General features: G+C 41.9%; 1 protein-coding gene across 1 annotated transcript in view; it reads right to left on the bottom strand.

The window, feature by feature from the left end:
• Positions 1-27530, bottom strand: part of sbf2 (SET binding factor 2) — a 94080-nt gene that overhangs the window by 45978 nt on the left and 20572 nt on the right. The window contains exons 3-14 of the mRNA XM_061068372.1: positions 16378-16515; positions 11240-11374; positions 10743-10853; positions 9360-9465; positions 5739-5871; positions 3674-3782; positions 3216-3329; positions 2842-2919; positions 2464-2577; positions 1559-1687; positions 466-564; positions 103-307 (exon numbers count right to left, since the gene is read on the bottom strand). Coding sequence (XP_060924355.1) covers positions 103-307; positions 466-564; positions 1559-1687; positions 2464-2577; positions 2842-2919; positions 3216-3329; positions 3674-3782; positions 5739-5871; positions 9360-9465; positions 10743-10853; positions 11240-11374; positions 16378-16515 — 1471 coding nt within the window. The remainder of the gene's footprint in view (positions 1-102; positions 308-465; positions 565-1558; positions 1688-2463; positions 2578-2841; positions 2920-3215; positions 3330-3673; positions 3783-5738; positions 5872-9359; positions 9466-10742; positions 10854-11239; positions 11375-16377; positions 16516-27530) is intronic.

The following is a 27530-nucleotide window of genomic DNA, read 5'->3' as shown; positions in this document are numbered from 1 at the left end:
TAAAAGGCACAGTTAGGTTATAGTTTGGGTAATATTCATAATGGTGCAGACGCAGAGGGTTATGTTTTGTAACACGCCACCAGTTTAAAAGGTTGGCCCTACCGACGCCAGGCCCCGCAGGAACAACACACTTCTTCTCCAGCCGTACAGAAGCAGGTGCGCTGCTGTGTTTAGCCACACCCTCCTGCAGCATCTTCTCCACCTTTTCGTCAGCCAGCCGGGGGAAGGGGACCTGGTGCACGCGTAGGTGGGATCCCTCTGACGGCCGAGGCACTTTCTGGAATGCCATGTGGGGGTTCGGGTTCTCCTACAGTAAATCAAGGGCAAATAGGGCATTAATAGGATACACGGTTGTAAATATAGTGGCTATAAAGCAAAACACGTGTAGAGCGTGCTAAAGCGAGGACATCTGCCCTGTCCAGGAAGAAGAAAAGAGGTGTTGCAGCTCTGTGCATGAAGACTTACGTTTCTGTACAGCTGCTCCGACAGTTCCCTGATGTGCTTCTGCATCTTGTTAGGGCCGACCTCTACTTCTATAAAGCTTTCAGTGTCTAAGGCCACCAGCTAGAAAACATACAACCAATAAAGAAAACATCAAACAGTAATATATGCTGTTACATGGGTGCATCATCATCATCATCATCATCATCATCATCATCATCATCATCATCATCATCATCATCATCATCATCATCATCATCTAGTAGAACAAATCCCAAGGTTTTACTGATGAACAGTTTTCTTGCAGGGCGAGTAGAGGTGTAACGACTTGACTAAGAAACTGTGATGCAACTTCTGTTAGTCAGCAGCATTACCCAAAACCACTAAATGGATCTCTCCCAAACTTAATGGAAGGATGTGATATGGAACAGGAAAGAAACAATACAATTTAAGTGCAGACCCAGGATTTCTTTTTCACTTTCTTTCACATTGCAAGATGATACATTTTTTAATGTTCATTCATTTCTCAGACTTAGGAAACTTAATCTCAAGAATTCATATTCAGGGGGTTGGTATTGAGTTTTATGCAATTTCGGGCAGATCCAAATAAAAATCTGGATCTATTGGATGTAAATGTGATTTCAAAAGGGTGTAGGCTTGTTTCAAACCTGTTACTATCACCAACGTGTAGCTCTGATGTATCTTTAGCTATAAGGCTTGTTTTAATTTAAGGCGACAGGTGGTGAAAGGTATTCTTGTTCTGTTTAAAGTTAGGATCAGCTGTGTATTTGGAAGCATTGCACATTGTATCTTATTATCTTTAAACTAAGTTACTTCAAATAAACTATCTTTGAATTCCCTCATAATGGGTAAACTGAACTGTGGCTTGGAGAATCATTACACCTATGATAATAACCAACAATTACCTTATTGAATAGTTGATAACCAGGTCACTGGATGAGCATGAACAGATTGACTCGATGCGACTAGACTTCAATAAAAATAGTTTCTTATCCACGTAGGAATTAGGACAGTATACGTCTGTGTATGAAGTCTCCCACTTCAAGAGTGAAGGCTAATGCCGCTCGGCTGTAAGCGGAGCGTCGTGGTACCGTACCTCATCAAAGAGATCACAGGCTCTGTAAGGGGGACCTCTCTCTGAGACGAAGCCAGCGAAGGCCATGCCATCCAGAACCTTGGTCAGGAAATCGTTCTCAATGAGGCCTCGCTGGCCCAGGAAGGCAGTCTGGATAATGTCAGAGTTAGAGCAGTTACAATCGCACACAGGTGGAAGAAATGTCATCCTGTTTATATGATTAAACTGTAGACTGAAAAACAAGCACAGTGATTTCAGACATTTTCAGAATACGATTACAAAAGTTTCCCTGTGGTGGGGACGGTCACTGCAACTTCTCCTTCTGAAATCACTGATTCTACAGTGTATGGAAAAAGTGAAATAAATCTTGCCATTTTCTGACCATGTGCGAATTCATTTACTTTACGCGTAATTATTTGTGCTTGTGGGGAGAGGAGATAAAGCACAGTTCACTCAAGCTGCCTCGAGTCAGCAATTCCAGGCAACTAAGCTGAGCGTTTGTTTATAATGTGATCCATGTGGGGTACTTTGAGGATGATGTGCTGTGGAGTTACCACGGAAACACGAACAGACACGAACAAACAAAATCCATTGGCACAAAACAAAAATGTAAACCTAATGTGTTTCATATGGCTCATCGCCGGGCCATGCTCAAGGTTACAGGACTGTGTCCCAAGCTCGCATAAACAAAAGCAGAGCCTCACTGAGGAGTCGTGGCGCCTCTACAACACGTGTAAAACAACATGCGCACTCACACATGCATGCACACAAACACACTCTCTATACATCCCTGACAGGTTTATCTGTCTGGTATTTACAGAACAACTTGTTTGCTGAGGAGAGTTTAATCTGAGGTCACAAGCTGGAAAATTTCTGTGCATAATCTGACTTTCGACAGTGGGAATTGTGTTAGGTCGTTATCTTACCTTGTGAAAATGAATAACAGGCTCAGAGTGGATGCGGATGAGCTGCAGGCAAGACCTGTAGCCCTGGAAGAGTTGTGCAAACAGCCTGAGAAACACGGCCCTCACCTCCTTATCCTGGAACACACACATGCACACACACATGTACACAGACATGAGTCATCAAACAGCTATGCCACAAATGCAGTCTAATGGGTAAATTATGCAACATACATGTTATTTGTCTCGGGGGTAATGGGTTACAATCAGTCAGTGACTAAGATATTTAGTTTGATGATGGTTAAGATGTCCTCTTCATGTATGAGAGGAAGAGGAAGAGGAGGAGGAGGAGGAGGAGGAGGAGGAGGAAGAGGAGGGCATGTTAAAGCGATGAAGACTTACCAACAACTTGAGGTTTGAGGGTGCAGTGCGAGGGGGAGGGAACGCATTGTCTGCTATCTCCAGATCAGGATGCAAAACCTGAAAAAAATACATTTATTTCCCAGTAAACTATTTATTTCAACATCACATTCGTCAACGCTTCTTGGAAAATGTATCACATTCTGATTCTGATTCTGACAATTCAGATAAGACAGCAAAGCAAGAACATACCATATCAACAGCAGTTGTCAGGATTATTAATATCTGTCTGTAGATTTGTGTTTATTTATGTACTGTGGCTGAACAAGGACGTACTTTTTAAGGTTTGCTCACTTCTAAAGCAGTCATATGTGTTAATCCATGTGTGCCATGTATGAGTGTGTGTTTGTGTTTACCAGGGAAAGGGAAGTTTGTGTTTGGTGCAGCAGAGGTTCAGGGAGCAGGGACAAGTGGATGCACTCGGGAATCTTTATTGTTCCTCCATCCAGGTCAGCAATAATAACATCCAACTGGTGAACAGACACAGAACAGCGGCAGGTCAGGTGGTCTGATTGCAGATGGAGGTCGTAAAGTGTGGTGCAACATGTTATCCAAAACCAACTTAATAAACATCCTGTTAAAAGGCAGATTATTCACATCCACATGTGTACAAAACTTCAACTTCTTCTCTCCTCATCAGTATAAAAAAACAATATCCTAATATAGCATCATTATCATTTCTACCAAAATAGCCTCTAAATAACTAAATTATTTCTAAATTATTTACATGTGTTTGGAAGCACAATTTATGATCTACGAGTTCTGCACGCAACTCAGAGAGATTGCTGGATGCATGCAACGCGTTCCAACTCACCAGATCTTGGATTTCAGTCTGAAACATGGAGTGCACGCCGATGATGAAGGGAGTGGGCGAGCTCAGGACCTCCAGCAGCCGCGATGGTAGAATAGGGATGTACGGGTAACTGAACACATGAGGACATAATGATGAATACACAGAATATGTTCAAGTGCTGTGTGTTAGGAAGAGAGAGAGAGAGGTGAGAATTCAAGGATGCCTGAGCAACTGAGAGCCTAGAACAGGGGTGGGCAAACTTTTTGACTCGCGGGCCACAATGGGTTCTAAAATTTGACAGAGCCGAGGCCGGGCCAGGAACAGATGGATGGAGTGTTTTTCTGAACTAATATAAATGACATGGAAAAATCATTACATGAAAGGATTTGGCCTTAACCAAGTAGCAAAGCACTTATTTGCAAGGCCATTTAACAAAAACCTGCCTTCAGAGAAAGGCTTGCTAGCCTTTGCTATTTCGAATGCCCCCCAAAAAACATGCCTTGGTAGATGACTCTTTAATCGCAGTTTGTCTGTGGAAAAAAATGTTGCTGAGTCTGTAAATTAGTCGCCAACCTATGAGCTGCAGCCACCCGTTCTTGCGTTGACTGCTTGCTAGCGTAGTTAGCATGCTTCGTAGCAAAGTGACGGCTGATGTTGTACTCCATGAAAACTGCGACAGTTTCTCGGCATATCAGGCATACAACCTTCGATTGGACATCAGTGAAAAAGTATTTTGTTGCCGACTCCGTGTTAAACACTCGGCACTCATTGTCCACTTTTCGTTTCCTTGATCCTCTCATTTTACAGAAGGGCTCACAGGGCAAAGGGAAAAAGTGAAGTGAGATCATGTGCCCTTTCGAGCCCTATGCACCACACTCCCGGGCAAATTTAATTTAGCTGACGCTTTTATCCAAAGCAACTTACAATAAGTGCATTCAACCCCGAGGGTTCAAACCCGGAACAACAAGAACCAAGAAAGTACGATTTCTTCAAAAATAAAGCAAAACTACAAAGTTCTATAAGTACGTGCCATTTAATGCTACAAAATTGTTAGTTTCAAAATACGGCCCGCAGGCCCAACTTTGCCCATGTCAGGCCTAGAACGTACAAGGGCAGTGCTTGACTGTTCTTTATCAGAAAATTTAAATGAGTAAAATCACATTAAGACATTAAGAAAAGGTAGTAGCTGTGTGTGGTTCTCAGATGATCAGCTCTTTGTGAAGCAGTGGTGGAACAGCTTCAGCATCTTTACGTAATGCGGCTCAATTGCTGCAGGTCACATTGAAAGTTTCAGTTTCAGGCTGTACTAGTTTCATTGAATAATAGCAACTAGGGCAGAGCAACGTAGATACAATTACTTTAATACTGATGAACCCATGAGAGTATCATTGATGACTGAATTTCTATTGATTCTGTACTTCTATCAATATTGTTTTTATATTCTTAAAAGATACACATTAACTGTGGGATGACTCATTGGAGCATCGTCTCCTTGGCTCTTGTATTACTGTCCTCAGACAAAATGGAACATTAGAGGATTACATTGCCTACATGACAGTTTGTGAATGATGAGGTTTAGAATGAAGGAATCTGAGGCACTCAAGAAGGTGGTGAGGTTAAAAAGCCTTTAATGTATCATGGCTAATGAATCGTGTTAACGTTAAAAATGTGTTCCAGCCAGGTGAGAAGTTTCATGATCTGTGCAGACCTGTCTCTACTGATCATGTGACCATTATGGGCTCGCCCTGATCATCGCCTTAATGGCTTTTTTGGAAAAATGGAACTGGAACTGGAAAAGAAAATGCTCACCGTGCCAATGAAAGCCACTTATAAAAGAAGGGCATTCTTAGAGTGAGTGAGTGGAAAATCCCTTGAAAGTTACAACATGTACGAGGTTAAACAAAGTGTGAACGTGAAGGGTGAACTCATGCAGTGGACGTCCTGTGAGCTGTTTATTGAGCTGAATGCAGTGTTGAGCAAAGTTAATCATCAGTCGGATCATCCACAGGAGGCATAGCAGCGACCGAGGAGGAAGTGGAAAGTCACATGAGAAAGTGTCGCGCTGCCGGGGTCAGACAACGCTCACCTGTATTTGAGCGGGAACATGAGAGCTTCCAGGGCGCGGGACGCCTCGCCCAGCCGCTGGTAACTAGTGGAGTGGAACAAAACCTTGTGTTCTGTCAGGACCGCACAACACAGGGAGAGAACGTTTTGGATTCCTGGAATGAGAAAAAACAAAAAAAACATGAGATTATGAAAATTAAGGGGGTAGTTGTTGGAATGCGACTGCCACATTGTTCAAGATCATTTATCACTCGTGGCTATTTACGGAGGGATTTTGTAACCTTGAACAGAGATTAAAACGATATTTTAAGATTTATTTTGTAATTTTGGCAGTGCTACAGAGCAACAATATCAGGCGTCACATAGATGGTTGTCGTAATACTTAAAAACTGGAGTGCAATATCCGGGAGTGGTCTCATTTTGAAAACCGAAGAGTTAACTCAATTTTAACTAAATCTTAATTTTCAAAGACTCCTTTGAAAGACTGCCATCTCATTTATTCTCAAAATAAGATGAAATCTGTTTGAATATGAATTCATATTAACTCTTTATTAATGTCAGTTTCAAATGGTTTGTTATCTAATAAAGGAGCCAAAAGGTTGATCACAACTCCTGCAGGCCGTCCACTATTATCTAAACCCACGTAGGCTGCTGGCTCATGACGACAAAAATAATAAGTTTCCACAACCAAACGGGACAGTTTATATTAAACACTGAATGCAAAGCCTATGGGAAAACTCATTCCTGAGAAAACAAAGGAAATTACACACTCTCGCACAGTATAAATAATATTTCAAATACTGATGTGACAATCAGGAAGAATTCTAAGTTTACAGTTCCTGTTATTGTTTCCTTTCATGCGACTGACAGAACGATTCATCACACATCGCAGTGATAAGGAGAGAGGAACACGGGCAGACGTATCCGCACCACTGGGGGCGCTGGGTCTGGATGTTTGGCCGCCTCAGTGGAGCGTTTCAGTGATAAACAGGAAACACGAGCCTCAACAAAATCTGAGAATTGAAGCTGAATGAGCCACCGACAATACCAACTAAATTAATTCATCTTTTTAAGCCATGGTGGGTCCAAAGGTCACTTTTTCTATTAAAAGAGACGCTCAAGACTGTGCCTTGGTCATGTGACCACATCACTGAGGCTCAGGTTGCACAGTCACACCTCAGGTTCAGGTGTTGACTTATCTCCTGGAAACAGCGACACATTTCCGACCCTCTGATAAAGAGGAACAGGCCCGGGACAAAAGCAGCAAACAACAAACAGGCTGTTGACGGCCGGTTTTATCTCGCCCCGCGGAATGTACTTCCTGTCCAGTGTGACATGTTTAACACACATTCCTCTCTGGTGACTCCGGTGAACTGTGCACCCGCGGCGATGTGCCGACCTGCCTGTCTGCAAAGCTCCTCGCCCGTCCTTATACGGACATTAGGATGACCTAATAGATGGGAAGGATGCACTTGTTCTCTGCGAATGGAACTGATCAGCTGACTTGGGATAGTTACCTTCTCCTCAGCAGTGTAAAGGAAGAAGAATGATTAACTGAGACATTGTCTGAGTATGTCAGTTACTTTCACCCTGAATGCAACGAGACCCCGACGTCCTGCTATACAATCAACATTTTTATTCTACAGCTATTTACTGGTGCAACAGCGGAAAACTGAAAACTTGTATAATTAGAAGACTGACCGAGGCATTAACTTAATTGATCATGTTAATATTATGTATATCATATCATATTATATTAACCTTCTGTTACAGGAATAGTGAATTATTTTGAAAACAAATGTACAGAGGGGAGAGCATAACTCCGCCCTCTTTTGCCATGTTGAAAAGTGAAAAGGAACTCTGGATATGTCCGTTTATCCAGATCAGCTGCAAAATTGAATGGGTTCCTTCGGGGATCTTGCCCCTCCTCTCCACAACATTTCAATAAAATCATTCCAGTAGCTTTTCCCATTATCGTGCTAACAAACAAACAAAAGCAAATGGAAACACAACATCCTTTGCGGAGATAAATAGGATGAAGGATAAGAAGAATGGTACGGTCACAGGCTCCAGCCGGGAAATTGTTAACATACAGTAGCATGCAGATTAGAGTGTGGATACCTGACTGGAGCCCGAGGGGTCGGGCCGAGTTTGGACAAATTTTTGTTAAGGTTCGGCTTCGGTTTGGGTTCAGTCACATTGGCCTGGCCATCATCTGGATTTTTTATTCTGCACATGCTTGTTATCAAAAGTGAATAATAGTAGTGAATAAACAATAACAATGTAAAGAATAACATGTCACCTGTCCTGCAGTAGCCTAAAGGTTCAAACATGTTACTATACGGCAGTGACCAGGCTGTCGTGATACTCTGACCTCAGATTACATGAAACTATAATTGAAGCAAGTCGGACTTGAGCACAACAGCACTTAACACTCATTGTTCACATACTGCTGTGCACTGATTAATGGAAACCAGCTTACAAAGACTGATGGACCACTGTTGGGTATTAAGTCAAGATTGTTTGGTTTTGTGTATCCAGATAGGCCACAAATGCCTGACTTCCACATGACCCTGATCACATGTGTATCGTGTAAGTACCCCCCCCCCCCATGCGCATGTTCCCCAGTGTGTCCAAACAAAAGGAGGATGGTGTTAATAGACGCAGGAAATAAAACACACTCTGTTTTCAAGCACATTCTTCTTATCAAACGTGGCTTTGTAGGGGCCAACTTTCCATTACAAATCGCACTTCAGGTGAATTATATTAAATTTCACTCTCGGCCCACAGATGTTCGCCTCGAGTTGCAGAAAATTAAATATGATTTTTCTGGGATAACATGAAAAGTGGAAAAAAAATTTAAATGAATAAAAAAATGGCTCAGTTCATGGTTTATGCTAAATTGTCTTTTTCAGATGAGCACAGTGAACTCCCCAATCACTGGAATTACCAACTGTACAGCATGAGTCACAGCGACTCAGGCCTGTATCTCAAACACAAGCACAAATTATTTATGTTCTGACTAAACATATTGTGCAAAGAAAACGTGAAACCAGCAAACTGAATCAAATCTTCATCATGTGCACATTCTTGCCCGGACAAAAAAATGCCTGAGATGAGCCACAGAGAAAACCACATAATCTTGCCTCAGACACATTTAGTTCAGAATTAATCTAAGTTCTTATGGGCTTACTGCAAAAGTCCCCTGATTGTAAAAGTCGTACGGTACAGAAGTTTATCACCATGTGATCAGCAGAGCCTCCAATAATCTGATAAGGATCAACAATGAGTGAATGTAAAATATGTCACAGACATAATCTGCTTCATAAATTCAGCTAAGAAAACTATGGCAGTAATTAAAGACAAATGTTTTTAGAGTGTGAGTGCTCAGATTAGAACAACCAGCCTCACAAACCATACAAAATTTCCCAAAGGCCAAAAAGAAGTATTGTGTGGATGTGACATGCGGCAGCAGGAAACTGTTCTTCCTTTAACAAATCATGTAGCAAACAACAAATAAGTGACATATCAACATGTTGTTGTTGGGATTTAGGCCCACAGTCACTAACAAGTTATGTCCTGACTCAAGTCTCATCCTGTCTCATGATGACCAGTCAGTAGCTATCAAAGTGCCTGGACCCACCCAGCTGCTGGAAAAGCAGAGCAACACTCTTGCATGTGACGGGCAGCGTGTCGTTCAGAGGCGTCTGGATGAGCTGCCGGTCTCCTGCTCCCAGGCTGAACAGCTTCTGTAAAGAAAGACAAATGCAGCAAAGGTGAGAAAAGTTGGCATGGATAAAAAAAAAGGTTTCTGTGGGCACCAGGGCTGCATCAATTAAGCGAGACACATGCTGACAGGGGCTGAATCATCTAAATGAGTCAGCTTCTCACTGAGCAAAAGATCGTGACTGGAACAACATACAGATGCAACATCATTCCAGGAACCTCACATTTAAAAACATTCTTTCATTTTGAAATATTTAAAAAAAAAAACATACTCAAAAAGAGTGTATCTGTGCTGCTGAAATGTACCTTCACTGATTATTCAAGTCAAATTAGTGATGCAATACTGGGAAATGTTTGAAAGCAAGTTTATCACAGTTGACATCAGTGCTGAACAGGTTTAAAATATGAAAATTAAAGACTATACAAATATCTATATGAAACAGAGAACAAATTAATTAATAAAAAAATTATTAATATTACAGAATTAAATTATTGCAAAATAGCAGTAATTATGTAAATCGAGGTCTCAAACTCAACTGGAACTGAAAGCCAGTGAGAGGAAGTGGGTGTTAAGCAATGTTTAAATACGAATGTATAAGCTGCTCCAGAGATTAGGGGGAAGCCACTGCAAAGGCCTGGCTGGTTCCCCTCAGTGCTCAGGAACGATGGTGGAACAGTTCAAATAAATAAGGTGGTGCTAGCCCTTTTAAAAAAAAAATGTTATAAATAAAACCTTAAAATGTATACTGAATTTGAAACTGTGACAGTGAACAGTGGCCAGTACTGATGTCATGTGATCACTTTATCTTTTTCCAGTGGCTGGTAGAGAAGAAAACTAGAGGAAAAGTTAAAGAGAAATATCAAAGTCGTATGGATACATTTTTTGTTACTCTGCTGAGGTTCTCCGTGCAGGGGTGATGAGGATTCCTCCACACACTTGTACTAGTGATTTAACATGTTTGTGAGACACGCGCTCTGGCCCTGGGGCTCATGTTAAACAAACTGTCACTTGCTTGACAGTTCTTTTTTCAAAGGTGTCAGTAGGTAAACTGTTATCTGTCCCACTTTAGACTGAGGTATTTTGCTTCAAGCAACACAATGTAAAAAATTACAAATATGCATTAGATAATGTGAGCCTGGGGCAACAAGACACTCCTGATTGGCTGCATAAATCATTTTAGTGGCTGCACCATCGAGGCATCAAGTCCAGCCCCTGGTCTGGTCTGCTTTCTGGGCCGGAAGCAGAAGTGACATGTCTTGCAGACTGTTGCGCTTTGGCTGTGCCTCAGGTGAGACGTACCTGGGATCCACCAGCAACGGGAATCTGGAATGTGAAGAGGTTGGCGACCAGACCCTCTAATGGGAAGTTCAGGCTATCGATGTGGACGGTGTAGATCAGACCCAAGCAGCCCTGCGAGAGCAACCAGTGAAATACCAGTAAGACATGGATACACACAGAGGATAACTACTGCTTATAGACATTAATATTGCAGCTCATTGTTAATCATCGTCTGCTTTTACTCTATCTGGGCCATGAGACAAGAATGGCTAGGCGTCATAGCTCAGTTTATTTAGCTCATTATAATAGCGGAGCACTTATTGCCTTAGATAGCATGACTGACTGTGAGTCTGTGATCAACTTTGGAATGAAAAGATCTGACGTACGTAGGCTTTGCTGTCTTATACTATCTTGTTCACTTTACTCAAGTATGTAAAAAAATATATATCGTAATATTCCTTCTGGACAAGACAGAAAAATATTTTCAATCAAGATTTAATCACGTCGTGTCTTATTACCCGGAATATTTCGGGATAATCCAGCCTGGTCACGAGAATGAGACTCTTTGGTGCAAACACTTGAGCTGGCTGGATCAGTCCATCCTCCTCTGCCTCCTCATCTTCATCTTCGTCAGCCTCAATACTCTTTGATCCCTGAAATATCAAAAAACAAGCACAAAAAAAATACAATTTCAGTTGAAGAGTTCAACACTGAGGCATGGACAATAGACCTCGAACGAAGATTAGCATGGTTCATGAAACAAATTTCTTATTTTGATGTACAACAGCATCTAAGTTTTAATGTAAATGACTGTGTGACATATCTGTGAAAATTCTCAGTCAACAAAATCATGGCATCGTCCATGAAATGTGTAGCCTACCTAGGCAACTGGACTTAATGGTTTTTCTTGAAAGTAGCCACTGCAACTTAATTTAACTCCTGAAAATACTGAATAATGTGTATTAATACTGACTAATGTTTACTGCACAGCCTGATTGTTGAATTCATAATTATAGTTACTTATAGTAATCTGTATGTTTAATGTAAACGATCAAGTCTTGATTACATTTCTAAGTCATGAGAGTTTGACAACAGAGTATGACATTGCTTAGAAATATTACAAATAATGGCCTTTTTTTTTATTTACGGCCGATGCATTGGTATTACATTTTTTTTTTACTATCTAATATCATATTGGAATCCGCCTCCAAAAATCCATGTCTGTTGCGGCCTTGTATTTTGGATTTAAAAACAAATTAAATCCAAATCAATTGAGTAACGGAAAAGTTGGTTGTACAAAACCAAAATATCAACTTCCAAATATTCCTAAAAATGCTATTTTGTGTCCAGAGAGGAGAAACACTTTTAAGAAAGTTTGGACTATTAAGTAATATCATTTCCCAAACAGTCCCTTTACAGTTGCTGATCCCAGTCGAGTAACTGAATGAACACAACAAGTTTAATACAATTACAATGAGGTTAATGAAAGATCTCCCTTGCAAGAATCACAATTTAAGTAATTGTAATTGTAGGCAATAATATTGCCAAAAACATGAGTGCAGTTTAAAATCTGATATTGAGCAGATTTAAACAATTACCGAATTAAGATCAAATTAACTCTATTTTTGTCACCATCAAACATTTTATCGACCTCTACCCCAACAATTCTATCCGGGCAGCAATCTGGTTCTAATTGAGATCTAATTCTCTATTGAGAATCCCTGTGCTCTATCAGAGCACTGATTCACCGACCTCTCCACGCTCATTCCAAACTAAAGCCGTCACAATCTGGTATATTTCTCCAGGCAGTGAAAACATGCCATAAGTGCTTCGGTATCTCAGGACGGAGCACGGGATCAAAATATCTCATTCAGATGAAGGTCACATTTCACCATTATTCTTAAGATTTGGTTCAATTATTAGACAAAATACATTCCTGCGCCTCCTGTCTGGACTCCCCTGGAATCCGACGGTGCTGATAAGGATGTGGGTTTAGAGGCTAAAGACTGTCCAAACACCCTCACGTTTCAAGAAGCTTCGTCAGAGCCATGAACTGAATTTAGGGAGTAGTGTTTACTTTGCATGAACAAGTCTGCATGAGGTCAAATATAGGCTCATCAAATAGACTGACAATAGAAGTAAGATGGAGCTGTGATTGAGAAGTTTATCAAATCTAATGATTTATAATTGGTTATATACGGTTTATACAGATATAACAGTCTGTACTGTGCCTAAAGTGACCATGTCTTGGTCTAGTTACATACTTAACATAACTTTACACATAATATTTTTTTAATTTAGAAACATGTATCCAGTTTATAAAGGGCTAGGGTTGTATAAATATGGTAGCCAGTAATAAAACTTTAAAACAGGTTGTACTGATTTTAACGATCGAAGCGCACGCGCATTACAGTTTGTCCAAATCCAAAAAGGGTTGCTGCTCAAGGTTCTTGGTTCAGATGGGTTACACTGGAAGGCTATTCTAAGATCACATTTGTGTGGAGTAAAAGTGAACGCTTCTCTGCAGAGGAAACACTTTCACTCTGCGCAGTCAGACCATCTGTCTGTGCTACGAGCTGAGCTTATGCGTGCTGTGCACCCAACTTTGTGAGTACAAATTACTAACTTGATGTTGTGCCCTTAAAATAATGGTTAAACACTGCGCCACTGAAATCAGACCAGATTTTTGTGGGTCAAAAGCACAATTACTTTCCACAGCCTCAAGATAGCAACGCAACAACATCTTGACCACAGTTTAAGATCAGAACGCTTCTGGGTGTTCAGATGGTCTCAATATGGGCACTGCAAGGGAAAGGTTTAAGGCCTTTGCATTTTTTATTTTCTTTTGGACAACACTAATCTTCTAGGTAGGCAGGAAAGAGAGGGACTGCTTTGTGAGAGCAAAGTTTAAATCCTCGCACTCAGATCTGAGTCGACATGAGTTGATGACTGGGATTTGAGTGAGGATCAGAAAAGAGTCAGTATTCTACTATTTGTAATTAAATAATTGCAGTAATTACTCTTGTGAGAGTAGCAACTTTACAGCTCACTCTGTGCTCCAGAGCTTATATAAACATTAAATGTGGAGTGTGTGATAAACAGTTTCAGGGCCTCACTAACAGCCATACTAGTCCCCTGATAAGAGTAAACAAAGACACAATTACAAAAACATTAGGCCCCATAATCAGGTCTAAATCTGTTGTTAAGGACAAATCCTATGAACTCAACGGAGCAAGTGTTTGGAGACGGAAGACAGACATTGATGAGAGAATGAGGACGATACACTGGTCTTATATTAACACATTTTACACAGCACAGGGACAGTCAGTGACAGCAATGACAAGCACAGTTATGGTGAGTGATTCTAATCCCATTTCTGTCACACTTACTCTAAACCAACCATCCTGACCTTAACCACTCATCTTTAGGGCCTAACCCTGGCCCTCAGGAGTAAGGAGTTTAAAACCCTGCTTCAGTCCACCAACTAAAATAACTCCTCAAGTTCAGAATGCCTTGACAAACCAATCATCATAACCCTAACCACTCTACCTATATGCCCAAATGTACCTGTCTTGGTTTGGCAACCTAGATTTCAAGAGATGGTAAATGTGCCACAAATACCACTTAGTGTGTCCGGACCACTTCTGGTCAAAGACATATGATTTCATATCTAGTTTGCCAGGTAGGGGTGATGTTAGCTTTAGCAGTGGGAGAGTTGTGAGTATCGGTGATTGCAGCTGCACTGCCGGCCACGGGAAACTGACTAATCCTCTCGGCACGTTAGCGTTGCGACAGCTTCCTGCCTTATTGCATTTGTACATACAGAGGAACTTAGCCTCTAAGATCTGAGGTTGGCTTCAAAATTGGATTTATGTTGGATTGATTTATAATGTTTGTTTTGTTCTAGCTACGAGAATAAAAGTATCGTCTTCGACACAGTAAAAGATGGTCTAGATTGTGTTGTTGCCATGTCAACCTGCCTCCATGTCTTTGGGGGGCAGCTTTTATGGAGGAACACTGAAGGAAAGCGTGTGCTTGCTTTGATGTTGAGTTTAAGTATGAACAGTCTTTCTGCAGAACCGTTTACACCTAACGACTGGCCTATTTCTGGTTATTTTCTTCCCTTGATGTGGCAATTTTCTATAAATCCAACCCCCCCTGATGCTTTGAATCAGTGTGGAAAAATGTGCCCAGTGGTTCCAACAAATGTTTGTGTAATTATTGCCTGATTCACGCAACAAACAAAAACAGTGCAGTAACAAGAAAAGGAAGCGCTACTACACTGTTGAGTATCAACATTCCACCAAAGTGACTCTTACAGTTAATGAAGGATGTCACAGATTTTATCGCAAAATGACTGCATTTTGATTGAACTTAAAAAAATGTTACGCTGATCTAACAGGAATGTGATGGCCGACTGCCTTCCACATATAAGAGGATGTGATGTCACAGTGGGCAGAGCGACCAGAGTCATTCAAGGCCTCTAACGATGTCAAACACAATGAAACAATTAGCCTGGTATTCTGTGGGCTTTTGGCAGGGGGGGCGGAGAAATTAACGAGATCACTCATAACTTAAAAAATGATCCTGTCCCAACAAACCTGTTGCAATCAATAATTTATGGGGGAGGTTTGAACATTGGTGCCGAAACCGCCAATCTGCAATCAAACTCAATCTTGTACGCATGAGTAAATCATATGAAAGGCAGCGGAAAAGAGCACCGGTCCATCTTCTCTTTTATAACAGCATCCCTCGGCCAGCTCTCAATTTATTAAACTGGATCCACGCAGGCTTTTGTTTTCTACCAATGCATCAAATTCTGGAAGACATCACACACGCGGCAGACATTCCTCAGAGTTACAAAAGTGCCAAAGACTGTAAAAAAAAAAAAACTAAAAAAAACAATAAGCCGAGAATGGAAAACAGAATGAAAACAATCACGAAGATATCCCCTATGGTCTCTAAGAGTCATGAGAGACACATGAGGATGAGAGTGACCTCATGCTCATCATTGAGTCCTAAGAACTGAGGATTATCACAGGGATGAGCTTAAGTGACCCTTATAAGGAGGATGCGGAAGGATGCTAGCATGGTGGCAGAGGGGTTTGCACTGCTGCCTCACACCCCAACAGATTCTGGGATAAGCTACAGCTACTTGTGACCTTCAAAAAGATCTGTTCATTAAAATCAATACAACTAGAATGGGCCTCAGTTGTGCTAATACCTCTTCAAGCCCCTTAAAGTCAATCAAGATGCAGCAAATTGCACAAGCTCCTAGATATCTGTCCCCCCTTTTCCATCAAGAATGAATTATTCCCTGGGAAAAGTGGTGGAAATGTTGAAGATGTCCTGTTTCGCAATGTTAAAAAAAGTCATAAAACCCCAAAAATCCCTAGTTTACGCCCCTTTGTCTGGATGCACTGCCAAAATCAGGAATTCTTTCTTGGTCCATGTCACATCTCTTCACCAGGTTTCCTAGAAATCTTTCCGGTAGTTTTTGAGTAGTCCTGCAGACAAACAATTAAACCAACTGACAAGAACAAAACCTCCTTGGGGGAAGAAATGAAAAGGGCCCTAAAACAGAGATGTTAAAGGACAGTTCAGTCGTAGCATGTGCCCCCCCCCCCCCCTTGAGCGTGTGTGTGCGGATGCATACCTGCAGGTTGACCTCTGCCTCGTAGAAAGTGAGGCAGGAGCAGAAGTGTCGATCTGACTCGATGTCCGTCAGCACAACTGTGAAGAAGGTGGGTGCTTTCCGATCCCTGGACAGCCTCCAACCTCCAGGCTGGCAGAACTGAAAAGATGTTCGATAAAATATCATTAGATGAGCACAGCACAAAAGACAATTCACCCACACAGTCTGATATATAAAGTGTTTCAGTGGCTGAAGAAGCAACAGCAAAATCTTCGTGACGTCTCTAGACATTTATGCAGAGAGCTGACTTCAGAGACAAGAAAGTTGTAGTTATGTTTTGGACACTCTTGGCTGGCGACCTATTCAAACCTTAAATGGACAGGGCAGCAGCATATTCCAGTAGGTAGTTTAATCCTAATACCCCCACAGAGAGCTGAGACAGGATGTCCTGTTTGAGTCCAGCAGTCACGTCTACAGAGCGGGAAGTGGCATGTTCAGCAGACCAACATGCACGTCAACAATTTTAAATATGACGGAAGATGTTAAATTACCATCCAGGAATTAGGCGAATACCAGCTGAAATATTGTTTAAAATGTTGCCGTCAAATAGATTTCATTAGTCACCAATTAAGAAAAGGATAATGAAGTGAAAGTGAAGTGAACCATGTAAACAATCTATTGTTGAAATTCAAACTATTTGGATTACAGATTTGTTCGGAGACTTCTTGGCATAGCTTTGGACACATATTGTGTTTCTTCATGAGTAAGTCGAGTTCTTCCAAAATCTTCCTGGCAAAACCTCTTACTTATTTTCCCAACACCCCATTTATTGGGGATTTGAGGATGCAACACAAATCAACAATTTTCGATGGATGTCCAAACCCAGCCATATTTTATCAAATTGTGGGCACAGAGACTCAGAGAGGTTGTCTTCATCGTAAAAAGCATCTTTAACAGGTTTTCACGTCTCAAAGCAGCAGTGTGAGTCATCACCAGTCCTGACAAAAAACATCTGCGAGCGCTGAATAAAAACAAGCTTCTTCTGAAAGTGTTTTGTTCGACATAAAGTGTATCAGCAAAATGATTCTAGATGGAGATCTTAGTTCCACATATTTTGTCAAGATTGACAAATATGTTGCCTTCACATAAACAAGCCAGTTGTACAAGTCAATAAAATGTATGAGCATGAAGAACCATGATAAATGATCATGTCAAAGCCCCAAAAATAAGCAATTTATAATGAGGGAATTGATAAATGATCCTTTGAATGTGAGAGTGACAGAGGGCCAAAATATGGGATACAGGCAGGCATTTAGTCCAAGAGTTGAGTGTTTGTGTCTGGTCTCTCTGTTTTTGCTGGAGGCCCAACTGGCCTGGCTCTGAAAACGTTGTTTAGACTGCTCCTCAGGGGTTACACAAGGGATTACTGGACACATGGAGGAAGAGGAGAGGGCCGGCTAAATGGAGGGGCGAGTGAGGGCAAAAACAGATGGATTGATGGACAGATGGGTCCGTGTACAGCCAAAGAAAAATATACTGGCAAGGTAACGTATCTGTGGCAGGAGAAGAAGAGCAGGAGGAGTAGACACAGAGAGGGAGAGAGAGAGAAAGGGGGGCGCTGGAGACGAGGACAGGGGAGTAGAGGAAATGGGGTAGGAAGGATTTGGCTTGTTCGACCTGGAGGATGGACCAGTACGCCACCATCTTCCAGCAGATACAATAGCTCACAGGAAATCTGTTAAGCCTGCCTTGTGTGTGTGTGTGTGTGTGTGTGTGTGTGTGTGTGTGTGTGTGTGTGTGTGTGTGTGTGTGTGTGTGTGTGTGTGTGTGTGTGTGTGTGTGTGTGTGTGTGTGTGTGTGTGTGTGTGTGTGTGTGTGTGTGTGTGTGTGAACGTGTGAACGTGTGCATGAGTGTGTGTGGCCAGACAGAAGCCAAGGACAAGTCAGGATAACTGTGATCCTGTCATAAACTATTCCAACTATGCCATTCATTGTTGTCAAAAAGAGATAAACACAATTGGGCCTGCATAGCTCAGATGATCAGAGCAGATACAGCAAGTGTTTGTGTCCATTGTACTGTATTCATGTGCATGCATGAGACATAACTGTAAAGGCGAGCAGGTTGCAGAGAGCATGTGGAGGCGCGATGATGAGAAGACGACATTAAATCAGTGCTTCACATCATTTTAGAAACAACTTTTGGACGTCGTCATCTAGTTTAAATGTTTGAAGTAAAATAACAATGTCACAAATGGGGCAATTCAAGGAAAATAGAAAAGGCAAAAAGCAGATTAAATGTTTCCATATTTCCTCCCTTCTTGCCTTTTTATGTAACTCAAGCTTTTAATATTTTGTATCTGCGTATGACTCATATGATTTTCAGTGTCAACTGAGCATGCATCCTAGACAAAGGTGTTTACATATAGGGCATGCTGTTTACTTGTGAATAATTTGAATCGGGTTGAGAGTCTCGATGGTTTCAGAAATCTGTCCTGCATTTCTGCAACTTTTGCAAAAAGCCTAGAAACATCTGCTGGGGCTGCACTGCTTTCCACTAATGTTGTTTATCATTTTAAATTTAACTATGCACAACCGTAAGTAAACAGAGATAATATGTTCATGCTAATGTTTAAAACTCTGGCCTGAAAGAGTTCTCCAGTTCAATACAGTGCGGACACACACACACACACACACACACACACACACACACACACACACACACACACACACACACACACACACACACACACACACACACACACACTTAGTAAAAGCACTGACTGACAGCATCAATCACGTGCTGTGCTGTACATTCAGCTATAGAAATCCACCACACAGGAACAGGTGTGAGGATCACTGTATAACAGTAGCCTTAATAAGCCCGCACACCAACACACCATGCAAACACGCACGCACACAAAAGGACATCTATTCCAAAATTAGACCCAAGTCAAGTGACAAAGGAACTCTGGGACACACTCGCTGTATTGATGTCAAAGAGGAAACTGCTGCCCTGCGGCTAAATCCTCTGCATCACATGTGCTGCTCCCTGGCAGGACCAGCTCCCACCACCACCACTTCACAGTTCACCTACTCATTCAGTGACACTGGATCTTCAGTCTGACCTGCTGAGCATCGTCCCAGCAGAGTGCTGCACCAATGAAAAAGCCTGATCAGAAAAGGGTTGCATTCTTATTCGGTGACGAGGCATTAATCCCTGGTCAAGCCAGTGCAGGCTAGATATATAACTGGCAGCGGTAGCCATGACTAAAGATGACTCAGGACAAAGAGATGTAGAGGACAGTATCTGTGTTCAGAGTCAGCGTTATTTTTCTCTACGTGACACAGCTCAAAACAAAATAGGAAACAGATTTAAGGAGGTTTTACTATGACCCTAACATTTATGATCCCTGTACTTGGGAGGAAATACAAACAGCCTGGAGGGGTCATAAAAGCGTGAAAGCTTTCCCGTTGCGACAAATGAGCTCAATCCCATAATCCTTCCAGAGAAGGACTTATTTCATAATTTGGTGGAGTTTCAAACCCAAAATGAAATCAGGCAAGTTCTTCGTGCAAAGACTAAGCGCTGGCATCACATAGGATGACCTAAGCTGAATGAGGAAATATCACTAAGAAAAGAAATGACAACGTAAACATTACAACAATTGAAACACCTGAAAATAAATTTAAATTAAGTAACACGCTGCCAGATAATCTCAAATCTTGGATCAGGTGTTAAGGAAAGGATGTGAAAAAGAAACCACACGATATAATCATAATCATCATCCTTTCAGACAATGCCAGACAATGTGGTCAGAAATACTTCAACACCAGATGTGCGCTGCACCGTGTACTTCCATTAGGGTCTTCCTTACTCTCTCCCCGTGCACGTGGAAGACACACATGCCAGGAAGACAACACAATGACGGAAAGTGAAGTGCAAGGTGTCAGGGGCCAGAGCGGGCCAGGCCGGGGGGGGGGTGAGAAGGTCAACGGCGTGCTGCCTGCCGAGCGCTCCCCACTTTATCAGGTCTTGCAGGATGACCGTTGGACAAAACAAGCAGACGGCTGCTCCGTCCGAGCTGTTTGGCGCACAAACATGCATGCGTCTCATCTGTCTCCTTCACTCAAGGCTAGCGTGATGAGTGCAAGAAACAACGCTGTCAACAAAATGACCATAATAGCGGCCTTATCCAAACACCACTTAGTGGTCGCGAAGAATTAATTTCTGCGCCAAAGCTTTTAGCCCCATCACTGGGAGCTGCGGCAACTGAGGTGGCATCTCCTACCCTCCATTTCCATTCTTCAACTTAGTCCCCCCCACAGTCACCAACACTCCTGATTTACTGATATGTTATGCAATACGGGACGCATATGGTTCATTTTATGCGTAGGTATTTTTAGACGATCATGATGAACCACAGTAAATAGAAAAATGTCTAGTCAGGCAGGACAGGAAGAGTCATCTAGCGAAGATTAGAACCAGCGCTGTACACAAAATTTCAAGCTTCATAAATGCCATATGTGTAGGAAACCTAACACTAGTAAAAGAGCCCACTACGATGTGTATTTTTAGCCCAAATGTAAAGTCCAACAACCCTGCTGAATTTCCACAACATCCCTCGGGAAGATTTGTTCACTCCGGGGTGAATAGTTAGTCTATTTCAAAACACAGCATAAATTCAAAACACAACCCGTTCACCACATGCAACTTGAAAACAGAAATGCATAAATAAAAAAAGCACCCTTTGGAGAATTGGACATTCCTACGATCAAAATCAATCTGCTGTCAGATCACTTCTACTTGCTCTCTCAAGTTCACGCCTGGAGCTAAACCTGAAGCATCTGTGTGATGCTCAGGCCAGGCGAGGAGGTCCCAAACAATAAATGGATTTTATGATGTACGGGTTTTTGTCAAGATTAGTTTAACAAACACTACATCTTCCAAGGATTAATGAATTGAATCATAGTTCAGGGAGAAGTCTGCGGTGAAATATATTCAGGACAAAAAATTCCCTAAATGAATCCAAGGAAAATCCCTGGATTTTCCCGTCACTGTTTGATACCAGGTTCTAGTAGTAAAAATGGATATTAAAACCACTTGAACAACAAGCTAAATGCAATAAATAGCCACAAAGCTGTGATGAAATGTGTCAAAACTGAAGTAAGAACAGCGGTAAGATCAACTGTGTAAAGCTTGTGGCATTTCTGCTTAAACAATCAATGACTTAAAGAAGGAGTTGCTCTGTCATGTCTGGGCAGGCCTGCTTGTGCTGCTCAGTTTATCACAGGCTGACGTTGTGTTAGCATACTGTGCTTTTTAGACAAGAATCTAATTTATGTCGAAGCCATCTAATTACCACAGAGTTTCGCAATTCATGTGAGCCGTCTCGTATCGAACAGAAGTCTGGCTCCAGACGGCACTTAGCTCTGTACAGTAAACAATTGTTAACTTTCAAGTATAAATACGTGACAATGACTGTATGCGTACAGCACATATTATGTTGCATGTAGAGAGGAGGACGTTGTTTAAAGCTGCAACAATGGTGACATTTGAAGAATTAAAATCTAACTTACATCTGACAAACACCAGAGGATAATAAACATTTCTGATTCTGGTATTTGCAGAAGCCATGGTCCAAAAACAACAACAACAACAAAAAAGTGTCCTGCCGGGGTTCCACCTGGTCTAGACATAAACATTTGAAGGAGGGGGAAGTGAAAGATTAGACATGCAGCAGAATATTCCCCTGAATATGTTTTCTTGACATAAACATTTGCTAAACAAAGGATTAAACCCCATCAGAATTCAGGTGATGTCATGAAGGTCCAAAGAAGACATATTTGTATTACAAATTCATCTAAATACCTGAGTAAAGATATTACATAAGTGACTTTTACTCGTGTTGGTTTTCTTGGCAGCCAGCGTATGAAGAATATAATTTTTGTGCTCCCCTTCAGTGCAACTTCAAAATTAAACTGAAGTATCAACCTGGTACGTGCTTCTCATAAAAGCAGCTCCCATCGATGTAACTTTGCCCTTTTGCTCCGCTTATAGAGCCGTGATGTCTCTGCAGGATCCTGCTACAGTTCAACCTCTGGTCTCCAAACCTAGACTGCCTGCAGCTACACATTTGACCTTCGAGAACCTCACTCAAATCTGCATGACTGTGACCAGGCCATGGATCTGAACTACTTAAATAATGTAGTATGAAGCAGAGTTAAGGCTCAACTACTCTCAACATTACAAGTGAATGTGGAAATGGGCAGTGTAGCCCATAGTTAATGTGAGACGACTGCAAGACATGAGGAAGAAACTTCAACAGTGACAAAACATTTTGAGAGTTGGACCACTGCCGCTCTCAACGCGGCCATTTTTGCCTCCTCCTCATGAGGTACATTATCAGAACCTCCTCCACCATCACCATGTTTGTGGTCGACCATCTACTGGTTGTATTGCTTAACAGCCATGTCAATGTACAGGATGGATAGCAGTAGCCTGAGGTTATGTCCAGACTGAACGCAAAGGCCTTAGATCTCTGAATGATCCATGTCGTGCATTCCTGTCTGCAACAGTATCTTTTTTTCTTTAACCACAAGGGGAGCCAGAGCTGCCATGCACGACTGTTATTTTTCTTTATCCAGTTTGGGTCAACATCAGATTGCTTCCCCCCAATAGTTACCTGCATCAGCTGCGAATATGTAAACATGGTTGGTTTTTCCTTCATCTGTAAAAAGTAAACACGAAACATGAAAACACACCTCTGGGCTCATGGAGTGATAAATGAAAGAGCAGGATAAACAGCTTTGTCCTGAGGTTGTATATCGGTACAATGGCTGTCCTGCGTTTGACTGCTGAGCCCCGGCCTTTGGAGCACTGTAGGATAATGGCTGATAATGACCTGGCTGTGTAACAGGTGCTTCCTCCACCGCCTTGTGGGAGCTCTGGCAAAGTTATTCATTGCAGGCCTCAGTCTCACTTCTGCCCGTAATAAGTTCAGTTGAAACCACAACAAGTTTTGTTCCTCCTCTGAGTAAACACTGATGTAGCGTGGAGAGTAAATTTGAATATGTGCAGTATGCGACATACGTGATGAGGAACACAGAAGGGGCTAACAAATTTCTATTTCCATCATAATGAATATGTTAATTATGAGACTTCCTGCTCATGAAACCACACGCTACACCCACTGGAAGGTGACGTGTCGAAACCAGCGACTTTATCTCAGCAAGTATTTCTCTGAAGCTGCACAGCTGAAATATGAAAATTACGAAAGTGAAAGATTATTATCCTGGAATTTCTCACAGCTGCATGGATAGTACACCAGGGGAGACAGCTCTCAGAGTAGAGAAGAAAAAAAGAACACTGTGCACACTAATACTATCACTAGTAGGAACACTTGGCACCTGGCCACAGGAGCTCCACATACTGTGCTGTACAAAAACAACAACAAGGGGAGGTGGTCTGTGAAGTATCTTGAACGCGTCCTCACATCCCCTCTCACCAGTCCTCATACATATGTGAATGCAATCCAAGCATTTTTATGAATGACTGCTTAGTACATAGCACATGTGTAGTTCATGATCGAACAAACGCAGATGTTCCTTTGCTTCTCATACAGTGATGTATTTAGTAGCTTGATGTTCAGAGTAGTTTGAGGCATCAAACTTGAAATTTAGAGAAACCTTTCCACCAATCCACAGGCTCTGTACCACTTTGTTCCACTGTGACATACATTTTCTATTAGTTCCAGGTGGTTTATTGGCACCACCGATTCTCCTTCATAGATCAAATGTGTAAAAAGCTTTAGTTGTTGGATGAGTTATTGTACGGATTAAAAAAGGTCCCTACTGAAGTTTTATCTAAAATTATATCAGAAACAAGACATCACATCATATCTACAGTATAAATGAATACAGGTACACCAATACCAGGGTCCAGAAGTAGTACCCGCCACTCACCAAATGGGAGTAAAATGTCATCCCTACAACAGATAAAGCATGCTGACTATGTTTAGCAATTTCAACATTGCTATAGCTCAACAAAAGACACATGATTGTGTAAGTCTTGGTGCCAGGGAACTGTAAGCACTAAGGTCTAAAAGAGACTGAGGGCACTGGCAGCTCATTGCTTGATCTATGGGAAACACTGTCTTAAGGCTAGGGACAAATATTATGATGGCAGATTGACCAAAACGGGCAGCACAGTGATGTGGTAGTTAGCCCTTAAAGCAAGAAGGTTCCTGGATACAATCCTGGTTTCGCCAGGGTCTTCTCCGGGTCTTCTGGCTTCCGCAGTCCAAAGACATGCAGATTGGGGTTATGTTGTCTGGAGTCGTCAAATCGATTGAATGTGTGAATGTGAATATATGTGTGTATGTTGATCCCTGCGTCAACTGGTTACCAGTCCAGGAAGTGCCCAGCCTCTAGCCCAATGTCAGCTGGGATTTACTCTAGATCTCCCCACAACCCTTAAAGAATAAACTCTACAGATAATGAATGGATGGATGGACAAAAAACTTTGACTTAAATCTTAAAAATAAAAAATGCACTCCCTCTGCAGATAACATTGTTTTTCGCTAAAGAAGCACAGCGACATCAGCACTTTGAAAGCACAGCTGGATGTACAGTATGTTCATGACTCAACACAAACACACCTTGTTGCAGACTGTGTTTGAGTGTAGCCATACCTGTGGTTTCATAGCGGTAAGCGTGAACATGAGGATACGACTAAAGGCCTCCAGGAGCCATGCTGCTCCATAAACCCAGAGAGACTAACAGGGTTTGACAACAGACCAACACTACCCTCCTTTCAGCCCCAAGCTCTTACTAGTAGAGCTGTCGACGAATAACAGCAATGTAATGTATTACTGCACAATGTTATTATGCTGTCAGCAGCTAAGACTGTTCCAAAGATTCTGACAATTTTTCCCCCGCTGCCCGAGTCAATACCCGAATGTCTTCTTAAGTGAAACTCAGCAGGCTCAGCACACAGCAGTTTGGGCCAGATCACTGCTACGCCAGCATAAGACGGAACCATTACAGCAGGATTTTTTTTTTTTGATTTGGCAAGTCTTATTTTAGTGCCTCAACACTGAGGAAAACACCTGAAACTAGACATATAAACATCTGCATACAACAGGCAGTACTGGGATTTATTTCTAAATTAAGGTAAATAAACGGGTCTCCAAGGATCTCATAAAATCACCTCTGGCAGAAACAGAGGAACTATATATATATTTTATGGATGCAATTAGCAGTGTGGATTGCTGCAGCTATAAGAATGTAGGTGTAAGAATGAGACTTATGACACCAGGTTCTTGCCCTGGTATCAGCAGCAGTCAGCTTTTTCTATACCAGCAACAGTGGAATTCACCAGTAGCCAGAGGGAGGAATGTCAGGAGGCAGCCAGCTTTTTAAACGGGAAGGAGGAAATGTACAGGATGGCTGAGGTATCCCAAAACATAGCTCTTTCAACTGTTCCTCTGGCTCCTGGCACCATTTCACAACTGCACGTTTGTCTGGGTGAACATAGAGTTGTTATTGTCATAGTCTTTTTTTTCAATTTGTTTGGCCGTACTAAACATGCCTGTTTGGAATTGGCTGTATTCTTGGCCTGTGGTATAGCTGGTTGCATCTTTTTGAAACTGCACTTAGTAATTGAGCTGCAGCAAGTAAAGAGAAACTGCAGGAGTTAGTCAACAGAACCTTGAAACCGCGCCACCGCTGCTGCAGAAAGAGCTGTTCACCAAGTTCAGTGAAGCTCGACTTGATATGCAGAACCTCAAACTAGAGAAACTGTTGTCATTGCTGTGATTGCGCTGTTGTCATGATCAACCAAGTCTATTAAGTTGATGAGTCCTAGCGCTGCCACAGAACACTAGTCACCTGTTTATTCAAAGTTTCCAAATCGCACCAATATTCAACACTGCACCTCCTTGGGACCTACAGAATACACATGCCAAATGCAAAGTCGATAAGGTGAAAGGTTCTTGAGATATTCGAGCCACATACACAAAGACAGACAGACAGACCAAAAGAGATATTTTTGAATTATTAGAAAGAATGGAAGTTTTCTATTTCTAACTCATTCCCTTTGGTCTATCAGAAGGAAAAAAACACTAAATTCAAAGTCTCTGTGACAGAATAACAAGGGAAGGAAAACTTTGTTACTATTACAAAAATATACACAGAACAATTGAGACTGAAATGTTTTACTGTATTTCACGTTAAAGCTGTGAGTGTGTGCACTGTCCAGCGTGCAGCGGCTTGATTTCATCCTGTGTATTCCCATTTCCTGGTGAGCTCACAGCACTTTTCAGCCTGGAAAGTCCTGCCTGCCTGACAGCCCTAGCTTTGTTTCCTGATGTGTTTAGCTTCACTGGCACACGGAGCATTGATTACTCATGTGTGGATCTTCCTGACAAACACATGATCCCACCCCCCCCCCCCCGGCTGGAACAGCATCCTGCTATGTGGAATGCACTGTTTAATTTTTCTCACATAGTTTTTACAAACAGCGGGAGACCGACGTGCAGCGCGACATGTCAGGTTTGTGGTCACATGAGTGAGTCAATCAAGTGATACATCTCTGATGCATTCTTTCATCTCCTTGTGGCATGGCATGGAGCCTAAAAATGAATAACCGAGGCTGTTGATTCTGAACTATGCGGTTAAGCTTTGTCATGATTTGCTGCCCAGAGAACAAGGCCAGATGAGTGACTCTTCACAGCAATGAGCATGTTTCTTGTCTCTAGTGAACTGAACCTGACCTAAGCCCAGGGTCTCAGGTCAAACTGGAGTCAGGTCTTCAACTGGATCAGACAATTTCTTTTAGTGAAACATTATGTATGAAGACGCCTCTTTTAAAAATGTTCTTCCAACTTTTCCATCCTGGCAGTCAACTATCCACATGACACCAACAGTTTACAAATTCTCTGAACAAATCAAGCGCCCTTACTGGAAGCGCAAGGCACGTTCCTCACTACAGCAGGAATTTGGGGAAATGGGAGGAGTTCCAGAAGTTGGAGTTCTCGACAACAGAAACGAAACCAGCGTTTACAGTTTGGTCAAGTCAGGACAATTCCTTCATCTGAGGAAGTTGAGCCCCAAGAGGACATTTCTCTATTTTTATGTGTACACATTACTGCTGGGAGGAAAAAAAACATAGGGAT

The sequence above is a fragment of the Limanda limanda genome, chromosome 3, assembly GCF_963576545.1.
Source record: "Limanda limanda chromosome 3, fLimLim1.1, whole genome shotgun sequence".
Taxonomy (NCBI): Eukaryota; Metazoa; Chordata; class Actinopteri; order Pleuronectiformes; family Pleuronectidae; genus Limanda; species Limanda limanda.
This window is presented reverse-complemented; position numbering and strand designations above follow the sequence as displayed.